Source organism: Lepus europaeus, chromosome 1, assembly GCF_033115175.1.
Source record: "Lepus europaeus isolate LE1 chromosome 1, mLepTim1.pri, whole genome shotgun sequence".
NCBI classification, from domain to species: domain Eukaryota; kingdom Metazoa; phylum Chordata; class Mammalia; order Lagomorpha; family Leporidae; genus Lepus; species Lepus europaeus.
In genome coordinates, this window is record NC_084827.1 from 145,495,501 (window position 1) to 145,511,225 (window position 15,725).

The 15,725-nt window shown below is 50.9% G+C and overlaps 1 protein-coding gene across 1 annotated transcript in view; it reads right to left on the reverse strand.

Moving 5' to 3' along the window:
• Positions 1-15,725, reverse strand: part of MPP4 (MAGUK p55 scaffold protein 4) — a 37,119-nt gene that overhangs the window by 19,683 nt on the left and 1,711 nt on the right. The window contains exons 2-11 of the mRNA XM_062196834.1: positions 15,569-15,690; positions 13,222-13,299; positions 10,733-10,813; positions 9,264-9,395; positions 8,209-8,290; positions 6,137-6,222; positions 4,300-4,371; positions 3,676-3,872; positions 1,188-1,252; positions 482-499 (exon numbers count right to left, since the gene is read on the reverse strand). Of these exons, the coding sequence (XP_062052818.1) occupies positions 482-499; positions 1,188-1,252; positions 3,676-3,872; positions 4,300-4,371; positions 6,137-6,222; positions 8,209-8,290; positions 9,264-9,395; positions 10,733-10,813; positions 13,222-13,299; positions 15,569-15,690 (933 nt within the window). The remainder of the gene's footprint in view (positions 1-481; positions 500-1,187; positions 1,253-3,675; positions 3,873-4,299; positions 4,372-6,136; positions 6,223-8,208; positions 8,291-9,263; positions 9,396-10,732; positions 10,814-13,221; positions 13,300-15,568; positions 15,691-15,725) is intronic.

Below are 15,725 nucleotides of genomic sequence, written 5' to 3' on the forward strand. Positions count from 1 at the left end.
CATAGCTCCAAGTCCCATTTGCCCCCAGTATAGAGCTCTTCAAACAGATGGAGGCTTGGATCCAGGCTACACCATCTGCAACTTCAGACAACCATTCTTACCTTCTCTGAGCATCAATCTTTTCATCCATAAAATGGGAACAATAATGACAGTTTCCTTAAGGTGTTATTTATATATAACATGTATAAAGAAGTTGAAACAGAATACTTGATCCATTTTGCAATGTTTGCTGAGTTCTTTCCAGGTGCTGTGTTACACTGAAGCTGTTCATAAACATTACCTCTCCTTAATCCTTTGTGTTAGGACAATTGTACTTTGCCCATGTTCTTTTTTATAATTTTTTATAAATTAGTGACTCCCACACTACTAGCTACTTCAGAAGAGTTTAATGGCTGAACTGAATTGAGTTTTTAAAAAACCTACAGCAAGTCTCTCCCAGACTCTGGAGATACGTGGTTTTTCTTTAAATACTATTTCTTACCTTCTTCCATAGAAATCACTGGGAGCAGACAAGCAATGGGAGCAGAGACAGAGAGAAAACACAATGTCAATGCCGTAGTTCCTTAGGCTAATTTACAATGAGAGAAGCAGAGTGCCAACATTATCGTAATTAATATTCTGGGTTGATTCTCTAGAAGTTCAATGGAGATTTGGTACCAAAGTGACCAATGAGTGCCTTCAGGAGCCTTGTTAGACTCAGGGATCTACTTGCTTCTGGAAGACTCCACCCCCTCCCATCCCAATAAAGTCTGTAAAGGTTGCGTTCTACTCATTTCTGGATTGAGGAGCTTAGGTCGGTGTATTTCAGAAACTCAAATATTGAATGAAAGAGTGGAAAAAAGGAACGAGTAAGAGAGAGGAAAGGAGGAAGGGGAAGAAGAGGGAGGAAAGGTTTGTGATGGCTCCGCAGTGCTGGGTGCTGGTCTGGTGTAACGCACCTACGGGCTGCCGAGGTCCTGCCAGGCTTCAGGTAGGGAGGGGCATCTTATGTTGACAGCAACACAAGGACCTTTCTGTTTTGATAACCCGAAAAATCTTCTAAGTCCAAAGCCATCCCTGTCCATGTGGCATTTCAGAGGGCCGGCTGCCAGGGAGAACATCTACAGGCCCTGGGGACATTCAGGGATGCTGTCTGGGGCAGGCTCCAGTGGGAGCTTGTGCTGGGTCAGAGGGAACCACACACTCACAGATGGTTGACTTGGAACAGGTGTGAGGCTGGTACGGCTGAGACCACCAGAATTCCCGCTGCTTCCTAGGCCAAAACAAAGACAGCAGCGATGCGCTGTTTTCTGCAGTGTCCACTCCTTCAATGCGGCTGATTTCAAGCCACCATGGCACACCACAGTACACCATGGCACACCACAGCAACCAAGGCACACTGTGGCACACTGCGGCACACCACGGCACACCACGGCACACCATGGCACACCACGGCACACCACAGCACACAGCAGCACACCATGGCACACCACGGCACACAGCGGCACACCACGGCACACCGCGGCACACCATGGCACACAGCGGCACACCACGGCACACCGCGGCACACCATGGCACACAGCGGCACACCACGGCACACCGCGGCACACCATGGCACACAGCGGCACACCACGGCACACCGCGGCACACCATGGCACACAGCGGCACACCACGGCACGCCGCGGCACACCATGGCACACCACGGCACATGGCCCCACTCCGTGGGCCGAGTGGGGGTGGGGAGGGCTGTCCTTGCTCCTCACTGCCATTCCCAGATCACTCACCCTCTTCTTTAGGTGCCACCTGCTTTGAGTATCCTCCACTAATGACTCCTGCTCGCACCCACACGTGCCACGCTCTCGATGATTTAAGCCTATAAATACGCCTTCCGACACTCTGGCTTTAGGGTTCTTGATCACCTCTTTTTCCAATGACGTCCTCAACCAACTCCAACCACTTCCTCCTGCTGTCACACCCTAGGCCTTATCAGCACCAGCAGCTGAGCATCTCCACCACGTCAGTTCCCAGCATCCCTTCCTCCTGCCAACACCTCCCACCACCCAGGATCTAAAATCCATTGACCTTGCTTCCTTTTACTGATTCCCTCTGGCTTCCTCCCCTTCTCCCTCTCAATGGCTTGTACTCCATGGTCCATTCTGAGCACTCCCCTGGCCCTTTCCTGATTTGTTATTGATTCCAGCTCTGTCTAATCTGGACTTACACCCCAAGAAGCTGACCAGAAGTGCTCCAAATCTGTGACCTTTAACCTAAGTAAGGTTAACCTTACTGCTGGTTGTGCCACATCGACCTAACCCGTGTGCACTTGTGGAAACTTCCCAAACTTTTCCCTTGCTTGGTAATCTTTTCCTGACAGCTTCTTACCATCCTACCCTCACCCATGACACTGCTCTCACTGCAAATAGAGTAATTGGAGGAGAACTTCCACCAGCTCCAGCCTCAACTGTGCCCACATACCCAGCCTCCTCTCCTGCTATTACTGTGCACGAATGCTGGCTTACGATCCCGTAGCAAGCGAAGTCTGCCATCTGCAGAGCAGAGTGCTTCTCCTGGCTGCCCAAGGACCCTGGCAGCAGCCACTCTCTTCTCTTCCATGTCACCGCATGGCTCCTGCCACCGGCATCACCCACCCCCCTGTGATCCTTGTGATCCCTGCACTTCCCCCATTTCGCCATTGCTCTGTTCTGCTTGACACCAAAATGTCTCAAAGAGCTTTCCACCATCATTGTCGTCAGCCTCTTCGAATCCCACCCTGACTCGGACTTTGGCCCCATACCTCCACTGCAATGGCTTCTGTCAAGCTGGCCAGGGCCGTTCCCATTGCTAAATCCCACACCTGTCCGCAGTGCCCTCAGCAGCCCTTGGCAGAGCTGCGCAGGACGCCAGGCGGCTCGATTTTCATTCTTTCGCAATCCGCTTCCCTAGGTCCTTGTCTTCTTCCCGATGTTTAACACGGCTGAGCCCTGGACCCCTTCCCTCTTCTCTCTTCACTCCCTTCCTTGGTGATCTCGTCAACTCTCAGTAGCATAAGGTGAGGGTGGTGATTTGGGATTCAATAACTGACCTCAACTCGGCTTTGAAAGATCAATGACGTTTTGTCATAGTGTCTGGGCTGCTATCACGAAATACCACAGTGCTATGCACAAAATACCGCATAGCTAATAAATAATTGAAATGTATTGCTCATAGTTCCCGATGGCTAGGAAGTCCACGATTCAGGTCCTGGCAGATTCCATGTCACCTTGCTCTCTACTTGGCACCTTTTAGATGCGTCTTCTCACAGTAGAAGGGGCAAACAGGCTCCCTCGGGCCTCTCTGAGAAGGGCCCAAGTCTCATTCATGAGTGTTCTGCCTTCATGACCCAATCAACTCCTACAGCCTTACCCCTTCCTACTGTCACACTGGGTATTAGGCTTCAACATATGAATGGAGAGGGAGAAGATAAACATGCAGACCTAACACTTTCTGTGTTCAATTTCCCTCCTTGAGTATTTTCTCTTGTTTCTAGCTGATATGATGAGTCCCCTGGGTATGCGTGATGCCCAGGACATAGAGCTGAGTTATTTGGATGTGTAACCTGTGTGTGTGTGTGTGTGTGTGTGTTCTGCTTGTCTCTTTCTATCCCACCCCGAGGAGAACACTTCATTTCCTGAGTCCAGAAGCACGGATTTTTCTCACCTCTTTAGAAGAGGCTTAGAAGGAATCAGCCCCGCACAGGTGGCAAGGTCTGTAATTTTCCGGGCCTGCCACCAGAGGGCATCATTCTGGTCCACGATCTGGAGGATGTCTCCTTTCTGGAAAGGCAATCCAGCGTCCATGCAGGGGATGGCGGGATCCTCCTGGGGCCAGTAATCTGTCATGGCACGAACGTACACCTGACAGCAGGTGAATAATGGGACCATCGTAAGAGCCCTCCCTGCAGGCCGCCACAACTGACAAACCAGTTCTCCCACTTCTCCACCCTCACCAAGAGAGAGAACCTGGAGAACATGCCTCCTGAATTTGCTCTAGGGCCCATGGAATACAAGTGTTTTGAGGAACAGACTGGCTTGGCTCTGCGATGCTTTCGCTCACATTTGCACAACTTTTGAAGTTGCGTCTTGAGTACTTGGTACCCCCATCTGCCGTTGTGTATGCTCACCCGGCATCTTGGATCATAGGCATTGAAAAATATCTAAGCCGGCATTGAACACATGTCCAACGTGGTGTGAAGGAGAGCTGTGTTTCAAGCCACATTAAGGCCTTGTTACTGCTATTTGGGGACCCACTGTGTAGGAGGCTGAAGGCTCGGCAAGTTCTTACCATCTTCTGGCTGTTCACAGGAGGGTCGGAAACAGGGACCACCTTGAACATGATTGTCCCGCGAGACATGGCCTGGAAAGTGACAAAGGCGGAAAAACACCCAATCCTAGAGCGAGCCCAATCCCAGAGGGTCACTGGGGTTTGGCGGACGGAGTCACAGTGGAATGGATCCAGGTCTCTAGTGACATCCCCCTCAGAGACTTTCACAAGGGCTCAAGAGCTGACTGTCACCACCAGAACCAGTCAAGTTCACTGCAGGGTTCCGGGTCACAAATCTGCTAGAACCCACATGGGGTCTCCCCCAGGGACCCTCCTCCCCACTGCTGACAGACACAGCCCTCTCGGCCACATCTTCTTCCCACAGGTCTCTGTCTTCCCCTGCCAAGCCCTCACTCAGTGAGCATTTCCTGAGGATCTGTTTCTGTACTACCTGACCCTGATGTCCCAGGGCTCCCACATTTTCTAGGAAAACTGATTTGCTTCCAAATTAACGGTACAAACGGGGAGCCCCTCAAACTGATGGGGCATACGGAGAAACTCCTAGTCTGATGGGGGAGGTAAGAATCCCCCCTCACAAATGAGCAGGCTTCCGAAGTTCATGGAAGAACACAGTTAAAGGAGAACGGGAGTTTTGGGGGAACATTTGGGAACCCCCTTGTGCACCATGACAGGGATCAGAAGAGTGGACATTCAGCCTAGTGGCCAAGACGCCCACATCCCACAACAGTGCTTAAGGTTGGTTTCCAATTCCAGCTGTTGACTTAGCTTCCTGCCAGCTCAGACCCCGGGAGCCCATGGTGATGGGTCAAGTAACTGGGTTCCTGCCATCTACATGGGAGACCTGATTGGGTCCCAAGCTCCTGGCTTTAGGCTGGCCTAGCCATAGCCATTGTGAGCATTTGTAAGACTGGTGGGGGGAATCTCTCTCTCTCTTCATGCCTTTCAAAAAAATCCAGAAATTAATAAGGCCCCAATCTTACTCTGGGGAATTTCAGAGTCCCACCATCCTGGCAACTCAGCTGGCACCCAGGTTGAGGTAGGGACACACACGCTGTGACTTTTAGTATTTCAAGCTCCCTTTGCAGCGTGTTGCCTGTCACCCAGAATCTTCCCAACTACTTGGGTGCTTATCATACTCCTTACAATACCACCGCTCATCTCGGTCTCTAAGTCAGCTCTGTGGAGACCTAGAGCTCCCCCAGGAGCCCAGTGTGAGAACCACTGCTGATCAACCTCAGACCCCACCCCTGGAGTCTGCCTGGCTGGAGATGGGGGGGGGGGGGGGCTGGGGAGATGTGGGATAGCGGACATCCTAGGGTGGGATTTGGGGAATGGTTGCAGGGAATGATGACAGAGAGACCAGAGGCTCCCATAATCAGCTTACAAGTCCCCAGCTCCCTCCCCCAAGGCCAGCAAAGGCGCCCCCTCCCCCCGCCCCCCCACCCCCACCCCAGCACTGCCATCTGCTAACTTGCTCTCGCCTACAGCTGCCCTTGAGGAAGGCAGGAAACAGAGCTCAGGTGGTGCAACCGCTGGAGGAGGGGGTGGGTGAGAGCTCACATTCAGACTCCCCTCCAAAGGCCCGCTCTGCCCACCAGGGCTGCTTCCAGCGGAGCAACCCAAGTGAGGGAGGACCTGGGCTGGGGCGCCAGGCGGCTTCCTGAGGCTGGGGTCAGCACTTCTGGGGCAGTGAACTGCACGACCAGCCTGGGGCCTGGCGGGTGGCAGCCGCTGACCCCCAGCACACGACTTGCACACCCGATCCCCACACACATGGGCATGACAGGCTCAGTCCAGCCATGGCCATCGGCTCACTCAGGACCAGGAGGACTAGTACCAGAATGTGGATCACTTGTTCAGGGTCCAGTCCCTCAACTGAAATTCCATTCACTTCCACCAGTTTGTCTCCCGCATAGAGCAGTCCTAGGCAAACAAGAACACAAAACAAGGAAGGGTGTAAAGAAATTGTTTAAAAATTATGGTAGGTATCCCAATAACTACCCTCCAAATTCACCAACCCAAGCGTGTTCAGATTTTGTTAAATTTGTCATGAAATCATTATAATAAAGCCAAACAATAAATCCCAACTTCCACTGCTGCCAGAAATGTGTGCGCATTCTACTTTCCCACCTCTTCACCAGCTCTTCTTATTAACCAATGGGGATATTTTTTTATTTTTACTAATCTAATGTTATAAAGTGGAATCAGACACTTAGAAGAAGACAGCACTAAAAACAGAGATGCCAGGGTTCTGAGTAAATTACAAATGAAAGGGGGGAATGTGGGGTGTTCTTTAAAGGGGGAAATGCAAAGAAATGTGTCAGTTAAGATTTAGTCTTGGGGCTGGTGCTGTGGCGTAGCAGGTTAAAGCCCTGGTCTGCAGCACCAGCATCCCATATGGCTGCCGGTTCAAGGCCCAGCTGCTCCACTTCCAATCCGGCTCTCTGCTATGGCCTGGGAAAGCAGTAGAGGATGGCCAAGTCCTTGGGCCCCTGCACCCTTGTGGGAGACCCAGAAGAAGCTTCTGGCTCCTGGCTTCAGATCAGCGCAGCTCTGGCTGTTGTGGCCATTTGAGGAGTGAACCAGTGGATGGAAGACACTTCTCTCCCTCTCCCTCTATCTATTATTCTGTCTTTCAAATAAATATAATAAATCTTTAAAAAAAAAAAACAAACAGATTTAGCCCTGAGCCTGGAAGTAAGGGAGGGTAGGAAGGAGGGCACGGGCAGGAGGTGGGGTAATGGGAAAATCGCAGCTCCGTGGGAGGAGTGAGTTCGAATGACCTGTCACACAGCAGAGTACTATAGAGTGCACTCTCCGCACCGCTCACAAAGCGCTATGAGAGAAAAGATCAAAGACGCCCCACTCAAAGAAATGGCAGTGTCTGAGGAGCTGGGAACGCCTACTACATTGATCTGATCACTTCACCTGCTGAAGACGTGCACTGACTTGTCACACTCCACCTTTAAAGGTGGACAATTATCATCTGCCACTTCAACAAAGAATAAGGCTCAAGAAAGAAGGGGCAACGCAGTGGAGTAGTCAGAGACGGGAGCCAAGGAGGATGACGTCACAAAGCAGAAGCCAAGGATGAGGATTCCAGAAAGGTGTTGACAGCACCGAGCTGGGCAAGAAGCAAACCTGGGGCAAAAGAAGGCCCAGTGCGCTGGGGAACCAGGAAGTCCCCTTTGTCTCCTAACAGGAGGCTGAGTTTACCACGAGCCAAGCTCGGGGGCTCGGGTGGTGAGGACTTGTGGCTGTAGGTATAGAACGCAGCTTTGCCACGTAATCTCCTTGGGCCTCTGTTTCCTCATCGATAAAAGGGCACAATAGGGCCAGTACCGTGGTGAAGTGAGCTAAGCTTCTGCCTGCAGCACCGGCATTCCATATGGGTGCTGGTTCAAGGCCCAGCTGCTCCACCTCCAATCCAGCTCTCTGCTATGGCCTAGGAAAGCAGTAGAAGATAGCCCAAGTGCTTGGGTCCCTGCACCCATGTGGGAGACACAAAAGAAGCTCCTAGCTCCTTGCTTCAGATCGGCTCAGCTCCAGCCATTGTGGCCATCTAGAGATGGCCAGTGGATGGAAGACCTTTCTCTCTCTCTCTCTCTCTCTGTGACTCTACCTCTCAAATAAATAAATAAAATCTTTTTTTAAAAAATGGCATGATAATAATTACCTGTTAGGTTTCCACGACAGTGTAAACCAAGAGAACATTAGTATGGTACCTAGAACAGGAGGGACTCAGTGAAGAAGGGGATAGGACTTCTCTGGAATATTCCTTCCTTCTTTCTTCACTGTCTTAACCAAGCAAGGGGACTTCTCAGAGCTTGTGCTCAGTTAGGAAACAGGGATTTCTGTCGAAGGCTTCCCATGCTCCCGCTCACACGTACACCTGCTGCGCCAGCTTACCACTCCTCTCCACCAGCCCGCCGTGGATGACCCTGGCCACCAGGATGTCCCCTGTCAGCTCGTGGCGCTTGATGGTAGCTCCCTGGAGAGAGAACACGGGGGCCCCTCCTTTACCGAATGTGACAATTTTCTGGTGGCTTCCCTCAGTCAACACAGCTGTGGTCTTTCAGATGAGACTATTCACAGGAGCCAGGGAGAAGGGGGCCACGTGGTGTCCTGTGGACTGGCAGCCACACCCGGCCATCACAGAGGAAAGGCCGTTCAACCTTGACCTCCGAGCTCTCTATCCTATCACATAGACACAAAAGATTCTTCCAGAGATGAAGCAAGTCTCACACCCACATCCTGATTCTTAGAAGATCAAATTGATACCTCACCAGCTTCCCATTAACCACGGAAACATAGGCAAGGGCAGGGGACTTAAGTGACATCTATACATACATCAGAAGGTTGAATAACCAAAAATATACATCTGATTTTTCACAAAAATGCATCCTGTAGGTCTTTTCAAATAAGGAAGGCACCAAGCAGAAGTCTTTCCTTAAGTGAAAACATCACAACGTGTAACGTGTTAGAAACCCCCAACAAATCCACCTCATGGGGCCCGTGCTGTGGCTGTGAATTAAGCGGTACCCACAACACCAACATCCCATATCATAGCACCAGTTCAAGTCCCAGCTGCTCCTCTTCTGATCGGCTCTCTGCTAATGTGCCTGGGCAAGCAGCGGGAAATGACCCAAGTGCTTGGGCCCCTGCACATACCTGGGAGATCTGGATGGAGCTCTGGGCCCTTGGCTTTGGCCAGCCATTGTGGCCATTTGGGAAGTGAACCAGCAGAAAGACAATACCTCTCTCTCCCCCTCTCCCTTGCTGTCACTCTCCCCTCCCTTTCAAATAAATCAATACAATCATAAAAAAAAAAAAAAAAAAAAAAACTGTATCATTTGCAGTCATTATCAGCCCCGGATGTGTAACCTCAGAAAAGAACATTGCCCAAGCAACTTCTAGATACAGCTAGGTTCACAAGTAACCCTAGTGTAAACCGACTTCCTTACCAGGGGCTGTTGGTTTTTCACCAAACAAACGATCCTCATTGCTTCCTCACTCTCGGGGATGTTGTCGGGCAGTGGGGGGAGAAGGGGCTCAAAATCTTTCTGAGCTACCGTGTCATGGGCGCTGAGCAAGGCCTGAGAACAGGAAAGGAAGAGGTCAACAGAGGCCACACCTGGGACCCACCCGTGCAGAAGACAGCGACTCAGCACTACGACAGGCACCCAGCAGCAACACCCAATGTGGATGTGCCAGGCGCAGCCCATAGCTTATACATGGATTCATTCATTCTTCCCAGTAATTCCATGGGCCGGGGACATTAATGACAGAATGGGAAGTGGTCGTCAGAACATCTCACAGGCTTAATTTGTCAGCAACACCCAAGGGCCCAGGTGGAGCAGAACGAGGAGAGGTGGGTCAGTTGAGGGTAGGATCCGAGCGCCCCCTCTCGGCCCATTGTGGCACATTCTCATTTCCCAGGTGCGGAAGCTTCCTCAGCCCTAAGACTGCAGCACAGAATTCAGAGGGAACTCAGAAAACCCCCAAGTCATGCTGCTGTTGAGGATATTTGATACTGCACGCTTACGTTGTAACTACACACTTGACTCATAAGCCCCCTGCTCCGAAGGCAAGCATCTTCTTAACCTTGTATTGATAGCTTCATCTCAGAAATCCAAGTTTTCATTCTATAATCAAGTCTTCTTCATATGCTCCTCACATGGGTAATCATCATGATATCATATTTTCCAAATGCCATCACCCATTTTATCCAAAACCTAAAATATTCCCAAGTTTAGGGCCCGGTATGGTGGTAAAGCAGGTGAACTGCTGCTTGCAGTGCCGGCATCCCACAGTGGAACAACGGTTTGAGACCCAGCTGCTCCACTTCCAATCCAGCTCCCTGCTAAAGACCCTGAGAAAGCAGGGTGAGATGGACCAAGCGCCTGAGCCCCTGCCACCCATGTGGGAGACCAGGATGGAGTTCCCAGCTCTTGACTTCAGCCTGGCCCAGACCTAGCTGTTGCAGCCATTGGGAGAGTGAACCAGGAGAGGGAAGACCTCTCTCTGTCTCTCTTCCTTATTCTCTCTCTCACTCTCCCTCTCTCCCTCTCACTCTCTCTATTGCTCTCTCAATGAAATAAATGAATAAATTTTTTTTTTAAATTCCTGTCTGAAAGGAAGTGTGGAGGTTATTCCTCTATTACTGGAAGCTCTCCTGATTGTCCACCAGAATTTTAGAGGGACGATAGCTTTGTGAAGGAAACAAGACACCATAGAAAGTTCTGGATGCCTCCTCATAAATACAGCGGGTGTAGCTCCATGAATGACAGCACTAAGCTGGTCCCATCTGAGACCCACAGCTCTGAGTACACTAGAACACTCATTCTGAGGGCGTATTTTCGATCGCATTCATTTCTTCTTCCCCCATCTGTCTGTGTGCCAGGCGGGCAGATCTGCTATAGCAAACGCTTGCCTTGGAGTGTGGAGCCTGGAGGATCCGTCTCAGCTCTCGGATCTCAGGGGAGTTCGGGGCTTCCCGCAATAGCTCCAGCACCTGGTTCATGAAAAGCATACATTATGGAACTTTAAAAAATCTCCATCACTTAGTTAACCAGATCGAGGCTAGATAAGACACGCCGACCAACATGATGTTGACCTAAGAAACACGGCTCCGAAGCCTCTTTTGTCTTTAAGTCAGCATCCTCCCTCATCCTTCCTGTCTGCTGTGGGAGGTCAGATCTGTGTTTGGAGTGGATCTAAACCCAAGTCCTGGCCCTGGCACATCACAGCCTAGGAGAAAGAACTGATCAAGGCTGTGATGGCGTACGTGACACGGGTCATCCTCCTACCACCTAGCGGGAGACCTGAATGTACTTCCAGGATCCTGGCTTCAGGCTGGCCCAGCCCCGGCTGTTACAGGCATTTGGGGAGTGAACCAGTGAATGGGAGATAATGTGGGGGTGGGGGTGTGTGTACGCACATGTGTGTGTGACTGCCTATCAAGTAGATGAAAATAAACATTTAAAATGTTTTTCTATTTCAGAATGTATCATTCAACTAGCAATTTTAATGTGAGTTGCAATGGTTAAAAGTGCTAATAAAATACACTCTGCTCTCTTTGCTGCAGCTTCAACGTGGACGTGCTTTGGGAGGACATCAGTCCTAGGAGTTTCGGGCAGTGGGGCATCACGACGTCCGATCACGAAAACAAACAGCACACAGAGCGTTCACTTCCCTCACTAGGGGACAGGAGAATGAAACGTGCACGTGTTCTCTGGACAGCTGAGGACAAACCGAGTTGTTGATGCCCGGAATTGAGGGTCGAGGCTTAACTTTCCGTTTTTTTGTTTTTTTTTTTATTTCTTTTAATATGGTTTGGGCAATGAATAATAATAAAATGGATTACTTTTATTAATCTATTTGAAAATATTTATTGAGCACCAGCTACATGCAGGGCACCGCCTTAGGTGACAGAACAGCAGTGAGCAGGCAGCAAAAACCTCCATTCTCACGGAGGTGGCAGGGCAATCAGGAGACACAGACAGTAAATAAAATATACAAGAAGAATACTTTCTGTTTTATGGTGAGAAGAGTTAAGGATGATTAGAAATAAAAGTAGGTGCCAAGGGAGTACGAGGAGGGGACGGAATTTTAGATATGTGACCTGGAAAAGCCCCACTGAGCAAGTGATGCCTGAGTGGAGATGAGGGAAAAAATCGTATGGGTGTATGGGCAAGAGCATTAGTGACACAGAGAATAGCAAGTGCAAAGGTCCTGTGGCAGGAGCACGTCTGATGAATTTAAAGAACCACCAGGGGCCAATATAGCTGTGGCAGAGTGAGCCAGAGAGAGTGGTGAGTGTCAAGTCAAAGAAGCTCTGGCAGCTCAGTTGCATAGGAACTTCAGTATTTACTCTGACGTGGGAAGGGTTCCAGCGGAGAAGTGACAGGCTGGACTGACTTTGGCTGCTATACTGGGAATACAGGGGGCACAGGTAGACCAGGAGACCAGGCAGGAGGCTACAGAGTGATTATCTGTGGAAGAGATGAGCATGGCTTGTACCGGTGGCCTGGGCGGTGAGGGTCTGGGTGTGCTTTAAGGTAGAGCCTACGGGATTCGCCTTCAGACTGGCATGGGTGTGAGGGAAAGACTCAGCTTTTCACCCGGGGCCATGGGAACAGGGGTGCAGTCACTGAGCTGGAAGGGGCTGCAAGGGGAGTGGGTGTGGTGGAGCGCAGGAGCTTGGCCTGGAACACGCCGAGCTGGAGTTGTCCAGTAAACTCCCAAGTAAGTCACGTGGGGAGGGGGCAGCTGAACAGCTGAGACCACGCTTCAGGGTTAGAGTCATGAATGTACTGGGCCCCTGCTGTGGCTTGCTCGGTAAAGCTGCTGCCTGCGGCGCCGGCGTCCCACATGGGCACTGGTTCAAGACCCGGTGGCTCTACTTCCAATCCAGCTCCCTGCTAGTGCACCTGGGAAGGCAGCAGAGGACAGCCCTAGTTCTTGGGCCCCTGCACCCACATGGGAGACCCAGAAGAGGCTCCTGGCTTTGGCCTGGCCCAGCCCCGGCTATTGCAGCCAACTGGGGAGTAAACCAGTTTCTCTCACTCACTCACTCACTCACTCACTGACTAATTCTGTTTTGTAAATAAATAAATCTTTCCAAAAATAGAATTATAAATTTAGGAATCATTACTATAATACCACTCTGTTTACATTGGCAAGTTGCGTACAAGGTTTAGGGACAAAACAAGGTCAGTAGATACATGTTAACGATGTGGGAGTTTTCTGTTTTAATTTGGGGAAATAGCCAGCTAATTTTCTCCCTTATATTCAAGTTCAATGACAAACACTTACTAAGATGCATACTCTTCAGTGAAACGCTTCCACTGGGGCCTTTGATTTGGGGCCCGCACGGCAGGTGAGCCACAGCTCTGCTATCCCTAGAGGAGGCAAGCTTACCTCGCGGGACAATGCCTGTGCGTGGTGCGTGGCGGGAGCCAATTTCTTTTCTTGGAACTCCTGGAGGCAGTCATATACCTGCAGAAAGGTGAAGGTGGGAGAAGTGATGGTGCTCAGGGCATGGGTCACGTTCAGAATAAAAGGCTGTCAAAGGGGAGACGCGGCCTGGGCAGCTGCCAGAGCCGTCAACACATGGGGTGGGCAGGTCTGCACTCAGGCGGGGCTCCCGTGGCCAGAGAGAGAGGCACTCAGTGGCTGCGAGGCTTCTGAGGCGAGATGGTTGGCTGCCCCGGGAAGCTGAGCCTCCCCGTGCGATTTCACTGATAAACAGAAATCCAAACGTTTGTCAAGCTGGGTGTGAGTAGGGTTTCTGGGGCTCAGAGCAACCGGGATGTATAGGCAGTGCTCAAAGGGGCATCTCAAGGGAGGGTCTTTCTGGGGAGCCCTGGGAGGCCCTTTGCAGCATACAAGGCATGAGTGCAGTGCCTAGGGGTCAGCCAGGGCTCTACAGGCTGGGCACACCACCGCCGCTCCTCTGTGCTCTGATCCCTGTGGCTAGCCATTTCCCATTCCCCCCCTAATTCTCCAGTGAAGGTGCATTCTAAAAATTCCAACTTCCTCTCTGCTAATCCTGGGAATTTTTTTCCATACCAAGGCCTAGAGGTGGCCTAGCTCTGCAGCGCAGCCTTCAGCCTTGCATTCCGAGTGGAGCTTCTCGGACAGGTGGAGGCGTGAGGCCCCGTGGGCCTGGCTCAGCCCAGCCTCCCCCGTCCGCCTCTGTGGTGGCATCACTTCCCTGCTCTACCTGCAGGCCAGCGCTCAAGTCCACCTGGAGGTGGTGGAGGCTGATTGGTGATGCAGGGAACACAAAGATCCCTTGTGGCGAGCAAGAGCCGTGCCCAGGACAAAGTCGCGATTCCTGTCTTAGTCGATCCTGCAGGGAAAGTAGCTAGGAGAAACCAAGTGCTTGAAAACACATGACCCAAGTACTCTTTTGATCTTGCTAAGGATGCTGCTATTTCAGAGTATGATATTAACAAGTGTCATTAACTGCTCTTATTTATAATACATCGAATTTATAATTTATATATAGAATTTATAATTTATAATATTAACTGCTCTCATTTCACACTTACGTGAAGGAAACACCTACACCTTCAGAAACAACTTCAAAAGAATCTTTCTTAATCACATTTGTTCAGAACAACAAGATTATGGCAGGAGCCTTTCCTGATTAGGAGAGTCTACGGTATTGCGTATCCAATTTTAGCCAAATGAAAAAGGAAGAAGAAATGTTTGGGAGAGAAAACGTTGAGATTCCTCAACAGAAGCATAAAGGTTTCACTCTCCAAATTGAGTAAAGAGGAATCAATTTTTGAAAGCATTTTTGTTGGGCCAGGCCTTTGGCCCAAGGCACTGCTTTGAACACCTGGATTCCATATTGAGTGCCTGGTTCGCGTTCTGGCTACTGAGCTTCCAAGCCAGCTTCCTGCTAATGCACACCCTGGGAGGGGCAGATAATGACTCCCTGCCATCCATATGGGAGACTGAGTCACTGGCTCCTGGCCCAGCCTGGACCACTTCTGCTTATTCTAGGTATTTGGGGGAGTGAACCAGCAGATGGACAATCTCTCTCTCTGCCTTTCAAATAAATGCTAAAAGGAAAGAACTAAAGCATTTTGGTTTGTTCAGAGCTGGCCTCAAGGACCAAGTCTTGCATGCAGCAGATGAGCTGCTGCTGATGCCACCATGGTGTGTGCTCTGCGATCCCAGGGCTATGGGAGGAAACAGGGGTGCAGGGAGAAAAAAGAGGGGCTGGGCAGTCTTTCCCACCTAAGCCATTTCCTTCCTAGGTGCTGTGTGCAGCTCCTCTCTGAGGACTGTCTTCCAAAAACTTTCTCCAAGTTGAACTCTCCTGTCAGTTGACAAGTGATACCACTGAGTGGGTAGTGGCTATGGCCCGAACGTCTGTGTACCCCAAATCCATGTGCTGTAACCACTCCCCTCCCCCTCCCCCGGAGACAGTGGTATCAGACAGTGGAGTCTTTGGGGTGATCAGACCACAAGGATGCAACCCTCATGGATGAGATTAGGGCCCGAGAGAGACCCCTGCCCCATGCACCATGGGGGTTCACCATGTGAACCACAGCCGAGCCCTCCACAGACACCAAGTCTGCCAACGCCTTGATCTTGAGTCCAAGGCCAGCTTCCAGAGCCATACGAAGTAACTGTCTGTTGTTTGTAACCACCAGTTTGCAGCACTTGGTTAGAGCGGCCTCATTGGACTACGGTCGTGGTTTTCCTACCCGCACCGTAAGCAAAGGCTTCCCAGTAAAGGGGCGCTTACCTTCAGCAGAGCCTGCAGCCACGGAGAGTGCAGGAGATCATACAGGAGACACACTCCGTTCACGTCGCGGCTGTAGAACAGACTCAGCTCTTGCAGCACCAGCCTCAGGATGTGGGAGAGGCCTAGGGAAAGAGCGCGGAGAGCAGGTGGCAGGCAG